At 58.7% G+C, this 12,747-nt stretch overlaps 1 protein-coding gene across 3 annotated transcripts in view; it reads right to left on the minus strand.

The window, feature by feature from the left end:
- Window positions 1-12,747, minus strand: part of FAM193A (family with sequence similarity 193 member A) — a 103,130-nt gene that overhangs the window by 36,885 nt on the left and 53,498 nt on the right. For all 3 annotated transcript variants that reach the window (XM_037126783.2, XM_053672470.1, XM_053672471.1), the window contains exons 5-7: window positions 10,983-11,217; window positions 5,701-5,825; window positions 1,424-1,571 (exon numbers count right to left, since the gene is read on the minus strand). In XM_037126783.2, coding sequence (XP_036982678.2) covers window positions 1,424-1,571; window positions 5,701-5,825; window positions 10,983-11,217 — 508 coding nt within the window. The remainder of the gene's footprint in view (window positions 1-1,423; window positions 1,572-5,700; window positions 5,826-10,982; window positions 11,218-12,747) is intronic.

Here is a 12,747-nt window from a genome sequence, read left to right on the forward strand (position 1 = left end):
TGCCGCAGGGGCAAGCACCGCGACACTCAGACACAGACACAGAAATCCCGAATGGAACAGCAGCTAACTACATCTTATACTGGATTAGAAATAATGTATCGTGATACAGTGGGGTTTTAAAAGTTTTTTATTGGAGTTTAGAGAGAAAGAAAAGGAGGAGGAGAGAGAAACATCAACTTGTTGTTTCTCTTACTGATGCATTCATTGGTTGCTTCCTTTATTCACCCTGACCGGGGACCGAACCCACAACCCTGGGGCACTGGGATGACACCCTAACCAGCCAGACTTCTCTCTAGTAGGCTTTAATCCCAGGGATGCACAACGTCTGAAAATTAGAAAACCTAGTCTCTTAAACCTTCTGGAAATATATAAAAGAAAAAAACATATAGTGAAATTTAGTATCTACCTTTGTTTTTACAAAAATAAACAACTTAATAAGCTAGAAAAAAAAGCAAACTTTTTAAATTTGCTACAAAGTATCAAAAATCCGTATGGCAAGCATCAGACAACATGCAAGGTCCAAACAATCTCCTGTTCTGGTGCTAGAACTGTGACAAAGCCATCACTGCTTGTAGGTGACACCGTGTCTCCGAGAAGGCTCAAGGTCACCCCCATAAAACTACCACAGCGACAGCGGCATCTGGCCAGAGGGCTGGACGGTAACTGGCTTCCCCGCATACACCAGCAACAGCTATTAAGTTCATCCCGCCAACCCATCCAGGGCTGGATGGTTTGGGGGGCTCCGATGAGTGGCACCCCAAACCATCCACTGCCTGGTGTGAACTCCGTAAGAAGGGTATGAACCATTCCGCCAATACCCAGGACACAACTCCAGCCTCACGGGAGGGGAACAGAGCACCTTCTCAGACGGGAAGGTTCAAACTGGTGTTCAGCGTCTGGTCACGTGGACGTCCCTGGGAGTTTGAGGAGATCTGCTCCTTCCTTTGCAAGCAGGTATTACTATCACAAGTTTGAAAAATGAACTTAACAGAGGGATGGGCTGGGGGACCACTTGGAAGCCTCTGCTCCTGTCACTGGAGAGGCTCTGGCAGATGCACCACCCCAACCTCAGGCCGCGCCTCCATCAGGAGCCCTGCTTCTGTTGTCCCTGTCCCCCAGTGTAAGCCACCTGCCCCATAGCGACCGGCTGTGTTCAGGTCTGCACCCCCTTTCTGTCCAGTCAGGGATGCGGAGAGAACGGGCCCTGAAGGTCCCGCTCCTCTGTGCGTCCCAGGTTCTGAAAGGCACAGTGCTCAGTAAAGGGTAAAATGCCAAGACTCAGCAGCCCCCCGGGTGGCAGCCTGTGAGGTGACAGTGGGCATGACCGGGCCAATGGCGACCAGACTCCCCACTGCCAGACCCTGCAGGCAGGCACGACTGGCCGAGGGCCACCCCGTGGGCACCCCGCCCTCACACCACACACCTGCTCGTCAACATAGGCATCGATCCGCTTCTGGCACTCCAGCCACTCGGCGGCGACCCGGCGCAGCTCCTCCTCGGAGCGCTGGTACCGCTGCAGCAGGGTGCTGTAGGCGTCCTCGCTGCGGGTGTCGTGCGTCGTGGTCCCCAGCCTGTGGAGAGAGGCCTTTCAACACGAGAAGGACGCAAAGGCTCCGAGCCAGGGACTCGAGGACTCGGCGCCACACGGCCGCCGTGAGGGGCTTCGACTGACACTCGTGGCGCCCGGGACAGGCTGGCACCGAGGAGTGGCTCCCAGGAGGGAGAGCTCCCAGGACCGAGTGGGTGGCGAGCACCGCTGCGCCAAGACGGCGGCAGTCGGGTGATTCAGTGAGCCACACACGGGCCTCGGACAGAGCAGGTAGGGAGGGCACGCAGGCTGCACCTGGTCCCCAGGTCAAACAGAAAACCTGGCTCAGACGACAGAATGTAATCACACTTCCACTCGCTCTGTTTTATGCCTTGTTAAGAAACAGAGTAAGACGGGAAACGAGAACGTGAACAGGAAACAAAGGACACGCATGTGGGTAGACAATGAGGAAGACACGCATGTGTCTGAGAAAGGAGACGGGGCGGGGGGGACCCCAAGAGAGACGGCCAGAGAGGCCTGTGTGAGGTCAAGGGGACCTGCAGCTTCTCGCGGGAAGCCATTCACTTTTGTAGTATTTAAATGTATCAACGTCTGAACCAAAATAGCTGTGCACGAAGACGCGTGGACAAGGAAGTTCAAAACCAAAGACAACGTCTGTCATCGCTCAGAGCGCAAGAGGATGCAGGGCTGACAGCCGGTGTCGTTTATGTGAGGCTCTGGCTGCTGCCCCCCAGGGACCAACACCACAGCAATGGCCCTCTGGCCCCGGGTGCTGGGCGCCCAGGTGTGCGCCGCCGTCAGGAGGGAGCCCGGCCGCTCACGCGGGCGCAGGACTGGCCCTCACAGGCCGAACGAGGTGCGACTGCGGTGTCGTGTTAAACACGTGTGCGAGGTGGGCTGGGGAGTTGTCCGGAAGCAGCCAGGCGTGTGCAGTGCCTCTTCCTCCTGTGACTTTCCAGGATTTTACTGCAGTGACAACTCAGTAATTGTGTACTAATGGTGCACGCAAAATGACTTTAAACCAGTGGGTGCGAACAGAGCTCCTCCGCCTCGTCCCCAGATGCCTGCTGGGAAACACACCTGTGCTGACGGCACACCCAGAGGGAGAGGGAGAGACGCTGACCCCCAGGGACCCCACAGTGACCGGGGCTGCTCCTGCCCTCAGGACACAAAACTCCAGGTGCACACCCAGAGGCGCCTCTGCAGTCTACAGGTCTGCACCGCCGCAGCAGCCGGGAAAGGGGCATGCCAGGGGGCACCGGCCTCCGCCTGCCCACGAGCCTCGGCCCCGGGAACTGGTGGTGAGACCTGCTGGTCCACAGGGTCCACCTGGTCCAGCTGCGTGACAAAGTGGAACCACGGGGCACTGGGACATTCCGAGTGGGGTCCCCGCAGCACTGTCTGCAGGCACAGGCTCCCAGTCAAGCACAGCTGGGTGGAGCCCCAAGGAGACAGATCCTGGGGGCCGACCCCAGGGTCCAGTGACAACGATTCAGCAGAGGAGTTCCTATGGGATCATTCTCTCTGTAAAAACGCAACAGCACGTGAACAACGCCCCTGCCGACACCAACGACAGGTAAGGTGTGGTGAGACGGGAGGCGACCGGGAGAACGAGTAAGGTCGGTTTGCGGAAGTTTATCGACAACCCTAATCAGAACTTTCCCTAACAAGCAGTATCGTACACAGACCGCAAAGGGAAGACTGCGGTGGGCCCCAGCCACAAACAGCCGCAGCCACAAACAAGCAGACACAAGGCTCCCAGTCCAGCCACCGGGACAGAAGTGGAGTCTGATGGAGCTTCTGGGCCCTGCCACCAACTCCCGGGCTGCAGCCGGGCTCTGCCCCAGAATGGATAGGTCCTAGTCTGTACCATAGACATGTGACGGAAAAGGGGTGGGGCCTGCGGATGACGGCATCTCCAAACACACGCAGCACAGGGCCTGTGGTGACAGGCCTCTGCTCGGGCAGGTGGAGCGTCTAGAACAGGTGCTGGTGATGGACGTCCAACACTGTGAGTGCGGTGATGCTGTGGAGTCGCACCCTGAACCCTGACACGTCGGTGTCACTGCACTGCGACTCCAGACAGTGAGTCCCGCAACTGCCGATAGCCCTGCACTGCCGGTCCTCGGCGAATGACCCGCGCAGTCACACACGCAGGAGGCCCGCTGAAGAGCAGAGAGGTGGCTCCCCACCCGACGCAGGGGAGACGAGAGGACGAGGGAAGGCCGCACCGTGCCTGCCAGCAGCGGCTCGGGCAGAGGCGCCCGGGCCTGCACGAGGCGCGCAGGGGACTGGCCTCCAGTGGCCGTGCTGGGTGGCACCTGCGGGATGTCGCCTGCTAACAACTCGTTAAGTGACACATTTGTTCTGTGTCGGTCTCTGGAGCTTAGTTTCACTTTATCACACAGCTGGACAAACACGGGCCCGAGACAAAGTGTCGCTATACAAACAACAGTGGGTTGCTTACGCCACCGATGAGGCCACGATCTCAGGGTATGGGGTCCATGTACAACCCACCGCAAACTTTTCTGAATAGGCAAGTGGGCATCTGAAGTATGAGCCCAAATCTGACTCAGCCCCCGTCAACAGTCTGCAGGGAACCCCCTGGGTGCCCCTCCTCTCCGGCTCTCACCCCGTCTCTGGTCCCAGCCCTGGCCTGCCCCTGAGAGCGAGGCCTGGACCCAGAACTCTGGTTCAAGAGTCAGCAGCCTCCTGCAGGGGGAGCGAGCGAGAAACCCAGACGCAGGGTGCGGAAAACAGCGGCGTGCCACGACACACGTCAGGTTCCTGCCACCACCCCTGTCTGAAGACAGGCCTGTCAAACTCACTGAGTCACCAGGTCAATAAAAAAACACAAGGGTAAACACGCTGCCATCTTGGTAAACCCCCTCCTGCCAAGACACGCAGGTCTTTCTACAACGTGCTCACGTGGATGGGAACATGGTAAGCGGGACCAAGACCAGGTTCTGCATGTCAGACTCACAGCTCCGAACGCTCCTGACTCTCTCCTCTGAGAGGACTGCAGGCAGGACACCAAGGACACCAGGTCTCCGTGCAGCCCGGGGGGGGGGGGCCCAGGCCCCACCAGGCCTCCTCACCCCGGACACGCCCTGGTGGCCACCTGGGGGCCACGCTTCTCCAGGGGGGCATTCGGGGGCTGCGCAGACCTCAGACTGGGTCTAGGAGTACAGGAAACAAGGCTGGGTGTGTACGTGGGCTTCCAGAGGAAAAAACAACTGGTCCATCAGTCACCCACAACAGTAACTTAACTACTGAAACATAACTGCCAGCACTGGAAAGGTCATGGGTTCGATTCCCAGTCAGGGCTCATGCCTCGGTTGAGTTTGGTCCCCAGTGGTCGGGGCACGTGAGACGCAACTGACTGATGTTTCTCTCTCACGTGGAGGCCTCCCCCCACCTTTCCCTTCCTTCCTCTCTAAGAAAAGAATAACGAGAACAACTTCTGTTCCTTGTGAGTCTAGTCCAAGTCTCAATCAGGACGTTTAAACAACCACAACCACACCTGTGCGGCCCGAGATGCCCCTGGTGTGAGAGTCGGTTCGGGGGCCAGCAGACACGGAGGAACCAGCGGCCGGCCCCGGGCTCGCTGACAGCAGGTGCCCGGGCAGCTTCCCCAGGCGCGGAGCTTGGTGCACCCGCCTCACCCGGACAAGCGCCCTGGGTGCTTTCTGCAAGAGCAGGGAGAATCCAAGTTGACAACCAAGACACTGAGGGAACATCAGAGAGACACCCGGTGTGGCTGGCCCAGTGCCCAGGAGCCTCCAAGGCCCTAAGACCCACGCTGCGACCCTCCCCCGCACACCTGACGCCACAGCCAGGGTGACAGCACAGCCACCTGGCCATGCCGGGGCTTGTCAAGGCGAGATGCTGTTCCCGCCACCCCTCCCCACCCCTCAGGAGTCTGGGCTGCAGCCCCGCAGCCCCGACACCACCGGGCTGGCCACGCCCCAGCGCAGCGGCGGCGTTTCCCTGGGTTTTAGCTTCCCGCCCGGGCTCGTTTCACTGGGGCTCCGGGGCTCTTCCGACGAGACCGTCCACACCGCAGTGGTGTTTGGAGGCACACACGCTGCGCATGGGAGCAGGACCAGGCTGTCACACCACGGGGGCACGCGCACACAAAAACTAAATACCTGATTTGAGACACCAGCGCTGGCAAGTTGCTCTGGAGAAGGGGCTCCGAAAAAACCAGATTTTCAAACAGGTGCTTATTATGCAGTTCCCATGTCACCTGGAACTTTTTCAAGTGCTCATTTTCCTAGTTAAAAAAAATAAGTAGAAGACATACTGAGTTTGACGTATGCTGAAAACGCCCCAGGACTTCCTCTCCCCTCCACCTGTCCCGCGGCCCAGGCCCAGAGCCCCCCGAGGACGAGGAGCTGCTGCCCTGTGCAGCAAGCACACACGGTGGAGACGCGGCCCCTGGCCTCCCCCTGCCCGGCCTCCCCTGCCCACACTCATGCAGATGAAAGGGGTGGGGCCCACAGGCGAGGAGGGGGCAGAGGAGGAAGGGAATGGCTGCACATACTCGGTGGTCACTGCTTACAATTATGCTTTCGAAAGCATCAAAACCCCTACTTTTCACAGCTTGAATGCAGGCGGGTCCTTCCACGACGAAGCACAATCGCCCCTTGCCCGTCTGGAGGAACTGCCCCTCTGACAGAGGCAAACTGCTGCCCTAGGGACGCCCGTGAAGCTCACGTCTTTCGCTCCCTAACACACCTGGAGACACTCACCACTTCGCTCAGATGACAACTTTAATACCCAGGAGCGTGCTGGCCACCACGGAGAGTGACATCAGGAGAGAGAGGCGCCAGCCCTCACCGCAGTGACCAGCAGGGGCAGCGTGGTCCTCTCCCACAGGCCGCCCGCACCGAGCACAGGCCGCACTGTGACTGCCGGAGTGCACCTGGCTCCCACCTGCGAGCGCCACGCACTCTCGGCTTGTGCTCCAACAGCCCTCGATGCTGGTGGGGGGCTCCCGCCCTGACGACGGCCTGAGCAGAAACTGCCTCCCACTGCACACTATCAGGGCACGTCCTGCTGGAAACAGACCCCTTGGGGGTGATACGAAGTAGCCTCTGCCCATTTTCCACCCCGCCTGCAGACGCCAGTGAATGACCTACAGGGGAGGCTCCGTCACCTGTGCCCTGAGAACACCGCACCCACACGATGGCGAGGCCGCGAGCACACTGTGCTGTTTGCGCCTGCGCGCCAGGCGGCCCTCTAGTTCCTACCGCCGCTAGCCGGGGCTCTGCGACACCTGCACAACTTCCGACCTCTCCTCGGCGTCGCCTGGTGCCCTGGCTTGCTCTTGCCAGCAACAGCTCACCCATACTCTCCACACCCCACACCTCTCTGAGCCGCAGGGCAGCACGGGAGGCTGGGGCCCAGGACCAAGAACTCAGCCCCTGACCCCGACACGATGTGTCTGTGACGTTGTGGCCACAGCGGGAAGCGTCGAGAGGACCCGTGTCACAGACCTCCAGAGGCCAGTCTGCGCAGGCGCCAGGCCAGGCACGGGCACAAAGAGCGACGCAGCAGGCCCACCTTCCGGCGGTGCCCCAGGCACAGGGAGCAGGCCGAGCGCCGGGTGACTGGGCAAAAACTGGTTTCTGAACATGTTCGGAATTTTTTAAAATGTTTATTTATTGATCTGGGGTGGGGGAAGGGTGAGAGGTTTTCTACTTACTCATACATTCACCATTGCTTCTTGTAAGTGCTCTGACTGGGGACAAAACCCGCAACCATGGCACATTGGGACGGCGCTCTAACTGCCGGAGTCACCCACCCAGGGCCATGTCCTGTGTTCTCTATGAAATCTGAACCTATGCTTCAAATGAGGCCCGTGAGAGAAACCGCAGACCCCAAACTCACTTCATCAGCTGACACCTGCAGGATGCTAGCTTGTGCCAAGGACAGAGTGCTTCCTGCAGCCAGCACCTGCAACTCCTACACCAGCAACAACCCTGAACTTGGGCCAGAGACAGCCTCCCACAGGCTGAGTTCCTTGCCCAGGGCACATGGCTCTTCAGGGCATGTGCTGTCATGGTGGTGACAGGAGGTAAGGCCCGTGTGAAGACAGCAGAGACTGGGCCCAGGCAGGCAGAGACCCCAATGCTCCAACTCGAAGGTGTTCCCACCTGAGCTCATCTTCCTCCCCAAGTTCAAATGCACAAGCTGCTGGGGGGCGGGGGAGGACGACAACAACAGGGTTCTGAAGCAAGTCCTAGAGCAAACCTTGAGAGAGAGCAGGGTGTGCCAGGGTGCCTATGTCCTTGTGAACGGAAACTCAGACTTTGGGATTATTACAGCCTGGTGGGGCATCTCGCAGAGGCCTGGCAGCGGAACTTAAATCTGGTATCCATTTCATTTTACTACTTAACGTATAGAAAAAATGTGACCCTGATCTCCCAGGGCAGTGTGCGGTGACCCCAGGAGTGCACTTCCCAGAAGGTCACGCGTCTAGAAATGTGTTTCCATGGGAACACATTTAGTGGGCTCTGCAGAGTCAGGAGAGCAGGGGCGCCATTTCTGGAGGTGTCGGGTCAGCAGAGAATCAGGCAGGTGGCCCACACAGCCAGTGACCTTATTGCTTCATGGAAAACAGCTGACGCTACTCGTGGCCGTCCAATCTCAGCTTTCCAGCAAAAATCAGAGCTCAGGAAAATGTGCGCCTGCCACCGTGGCCCCGAAGCCCCTCGGCTCCTCGGCCCCTCAGCCCCAAAGCCCCTCCGCACGCAAAGGTCTTCCTGACGAAGGCCCGTGACTTTTCACATGGAACCGTGCAGCTGGCAACAACTTCCTCGGCGGACCGGCGTTTCCAGGTGAGCGGCGCTGCCACAAGGAGACCACGCGTGAGCAGGTCCGCTGGGGCAGCGTGTGGGCAGCTGTGTGACCCGGTTTCAGGGCCGACACCAAGACAAACTGAAGAAACACTCGGGCTCCGGCGCTCTCTCAAGGAGCGGCCGCCACAGCAACTCGCCCCAAGACAGATGGGCGACGGCCCAGACAGCAAGCCGGGTGCAGCACAGGTGTGAGAATCCAGGTGTCCTGTGTCATGTCTGGAGATTTGCAAAAATATAAACGATATCCCCCTTCTAAATACGTATGTTGTTTTGGAAAATAGGTTTTTTTAAATTCGAAAAGAGGCTCTTTTTGTCATGTAATGGGCCTGTTATTTTTAAATAATAAACATTTCTAAATTTCTCTTTTAATTTCCATACAGGAAATACTGATTGATAAAACCCAAGTTAACAAAAGCTCTCTGGGGCCCTCACTTTTTGAGCCCCAAAGGTAGTGCCACTCAGAGACCCCGGCGCAGGGTCCACCTCGATGGAGCTCTGTGGGCCCTTCAGCCACAGAGATGCAGGACAGGCCGGGGAGGACGCTATGAACCATTTGCGGACCTTCTTGGACCCTCGTCTGAACCCCCGACCACAGAGCTGTCTGACCTGTTTGGCAAACGTTTCTACCAACTGGGGGTCGGTGTTGTGGGTGTGACACGGGCTGTGGTTATACACGGTGACGTCCAGCCCTGCAGAGGGAGCTGTGGCTGCCCAACATGACCGGCAATCTGCAGTCACTTCCATGCCTGGGATTCCCACGCGGTGCCGACGGCCTGACACACCTCTGGGGCGGCGGGTCAGTCACGGCCTCTCCAGGAGGTGAGGCTGCGCTCCCCCCCCCCCCCCCCCGCCAAGGTCCTGGGGCGAATATTCCTGCTGCCCCCAGAGGACCCTCTGCTGCTCTCTCGCACTACAGAGTGAGTCCCCGTGGTCCCAGCAGCGGGTGCAGACCCCACCCGGGTCGGACTCGGGCTCCAGGCTGTAGCCTGGCAGTAGGAGAAATCCTCAGGTGAGCGCTGGCTTTTGAGCACGTGAGTGCCTCAGCTCTCAGGCTTCCTGCCTTCCGCGCCATCCCGGCAGGCGCCATACGGACTTTCTCCCGTCTGAGCTCATCGCCGGTAATGTTTCCCTTGGAGGGAAGACGTGTTCGGGGGCCCTGTCCGCTGTCCCACTGGAGACCAAAGTGAGTGTCACTGTGCGAAGGAAAAATGAATCACTGACCAAAGACCTGTATTTTGTGCTTCAAATTCACGAGTTTTTCCCCAAACCATAAGGAAACACCTGTGTGAACCACTAGGCGTTTGCTCCAGTAGGTGCGGTTCAAAGAACTGTCATCGGGTTCACCGAGCAGCGCCCCGTGCTGACCCCGGGGCCCGTGCAGAGGCAGCCGACCCGGACACGACGGCAGATGCAGGAAGGAGACGCGCTGAGCTACTCTTCTGTCCTCAGAGCCACGAAGGTCCCAGGGTGCTGTCCGGGGAGGGGCCTTCTGAGGGGCAAAAGGACATGCAGGAGGCGGAGCAGGAGGGGGGAGGAAAAGGCGACGTGCCGGCACGTGGCACGGGAGCCGGCACCAGGGCCAGGCAGCCTGCTCCGGGACAGGGCCCGCTTCCAAGACGGCGGTCCTGACAGGGAGCCGGCTGACCCTGCGGCTCACCAGCGCCTTTCCCAACCAGCGATTTCCTTGGGTTCTGGGAGTCGCTAAACAAACGGCACTGTCTGCTGCAGTGATGCCTGAAGAAGTCCCTGAACCACCACCCCCCCCCCCCCGACCACCACACTACTTGCAAAACTGTGTGTGTGAACTTTTCTGGTGGGAAAGTCTGTCAACTTCAGAATCACATAAATGCCATTAGACTGAAACTCAAGAACGTTCTGTTTCAAAGTGTGGTCTCGCCACTCAGAAACTAGGCCAGGGAAGCGCCACCTAACACAACCCAAGTCACGCCGACACCCCAAGATGCCACTGGTGAGCAGGTGCTTCCGTGGCAGTCGAGAGACGAGAGGCTCTCTTCCTGGGGCTGTGGCCACCTTCCAACCAGCAGCCCCGAGGCTGTCTCCAGTCGCTGCTGCCAGGAGCCACATTTCCATGCCCTCCCAAGTTACTCTTGGTGGCAGTCCAAGGCTCAGGGAGAGCACCCTGTCTGTCTCCTCCATCAGGACTTCAGGGCGCCTGCGTCGGGGGGCGCGTCTGGCGAGCCGAGAGCTGAAAGCCCAGGAGCCGTGAGCAGTGCGCCCTCCGCGCGCGCCCTCCACATCCCCCTGTGCGTGGCAGCAACAGCAGCCAAACGCCAAAGCAGCCATTCTCTTTCGTGTCCCTGCGGACCATACTGGTCCTCACCATGCTCTGTCCGCCACCTCGCTCCCTTGGCTTCACACTCCCCAAACGGTGTTTCATGACATGTCACCACTCCCCACCACTCAAGACTTGTGTCCCACAGCAGGAGGGGAGAGAAGTCGGGCTACCCCCGGCCACCTGGATGCGCAGCGACGGGTTGGGCCGCACTCCCCCGACACCACGCCGCTCCTAGTGCCCAGCAGAGCCAGAGAAGGGCAGGCTCCCTCACCAGCGTGCCGAGGAAGGTGCTGATGGTTCGGGCAGCCTGGCAGAGGGCGCCGTACTCTTCTAGCAGCAGGGAGATGAACTGGTGGGCCTGGGGCGGGCCCTGCAGGCCAGACGGCGCCCGCACGCGGGCCGCGGCCGACAGCTGCCGCAGGAGACGGACCTTCATCTCCAGCACGTACTCTCGGGCCTGCTGCTCCAGCCGCTGGTACAGTTGGTAGGGGTCCCTCTCGCAGAGCCTGCACACAGAAAGACAGTCACCGCTCACCCGTGCGCCCCGCTCCCCTCGGAGCGCGCTCGGCATCCACGAGCGTCGCTCCTGACACCTCTCCCAGAGGCCCACCTGAAATGACACCGCCTTCTCATAACCCAGGAAGGTGCATTCACCCATCTCAACAGAGGAAGATGGGCAGAGGGTGTCAGGAATGTCCCCATAATGGCCCCCAAATCCGACATTTACGGAGAACATTCCCTGTGCCAGCACTTTCTTCCCTGCACTAACTCAGCCGCCCCCCTGGCGGGCTCTGTTTCTCTACTAACTCGGCCACCGTCCAGTCAGTGGGCCCTCAGAGGACTGAACACTGAAGCGCACACAGGCTTGGGAGGGTGTGGGAACCCACAGAGCCAGCAGGTGGCGGAGTGGACACACCAGTGCCTCAGGGTGACACTGGACCATTGATTTAGTAACACAGGCAACTGAAGACGTTAACGAGTGAAAACGACGACCCCGCCGGGCGATGCCTAGGTTGGGGAGGCCGAAGTCAGCACTCTCTCCTTCTTGGAGTTCAGTACACAGTCCCAGGGAGCTGGCACTAGTTTTATAACCAGTGGAATTTCGAGACAGTATCTCTCTTTTTAAATTATCCCACCAAAAAACTAATAGAAGTGTATAAAATAAAGCTTATAAGCTGAAGAGCAAGAAAAAGATCAACGGGCCCGCCACCCCCACCAAGCCACAGTAGCGGTTGGTGTCCCCATGAAGCCCCTTGGTGGCCTGTTTTCCAGTGCTGGGCACTGCTGTTCACCGTGAGCCTCAGAGAGCGCCTCGGTGGACAGCAGGGGCCAGCCAAGCACCAGCGCACACCTGTCCCCACCTCCGGCGCGGAGGGAGCCACTTCATCAGACTTGGGCTGTGCAACACCACGAGCTACAGTTTCTAGCCTTTGCAGAACGGCTCCTTTCACCTGCTGGGCACCATGTCTGGTCAAGACAGCAGAATCGGTTACCGCCTATTCCCCTTTAAAATCCCCACCCTGCCTCAGCCGTAAAAGAGCCAAGTAAAATCCTGCAATGGAGTGTGTGATGCTTTATATAAAATGTGGCCAGAGACACACTAAAAACCTGTGGGTTCCCTCTGTGGTTGGTACACTTCAGAGAGATAAACAGAATTTTTAGTCTAACAATCTAGTCCTCTGGAACAGAATGTATTTCATCTGTTACAGAAAACCACACAAAGCTCAAAGGACACAGGGACCAACAAATTCACAAGTACACTGGATGCTTCCTTCTTAGCCCCTGAGCCTGGTGAAACTAGACATACATCGCATCTTACTTCCTTGTCTGTGTCAGTACTTTACAAACGTAATGAAATGACTGGGTGGCATTTTTGCCAACGGGTCTGTTTAAAGGCCCACGGCCGGGCAGTGTGCTGGAGATGCCGTGGAGGCCCACCCAGACGCCCCGCTACGTGCACTGCACCACGTGCTAGGGCCACGCCACGGCGCCCACACCCAGGGGAGCTGGGGCGAGCCGCCTGCATGTGCACACAC

Source organism: Artibeus jamaicensis, unplaced genomic scaffold (assembly GCF_021234435.1).
Source record: "Artibeus jamaicensis isolate MK-2021 breed Jamaican fruit bat unplaced genomic scaffold, CSHL_Jam_final contig_76, whole genome shotgun sequence".
Classification (NCBI taxonomy): domain Eukaryota; kingdom Metazoa; phylum Chordata; class Mammalia; order Chiroptera; family Phyllostomidae; genus Artibeus; species Artibeus jamaicensis.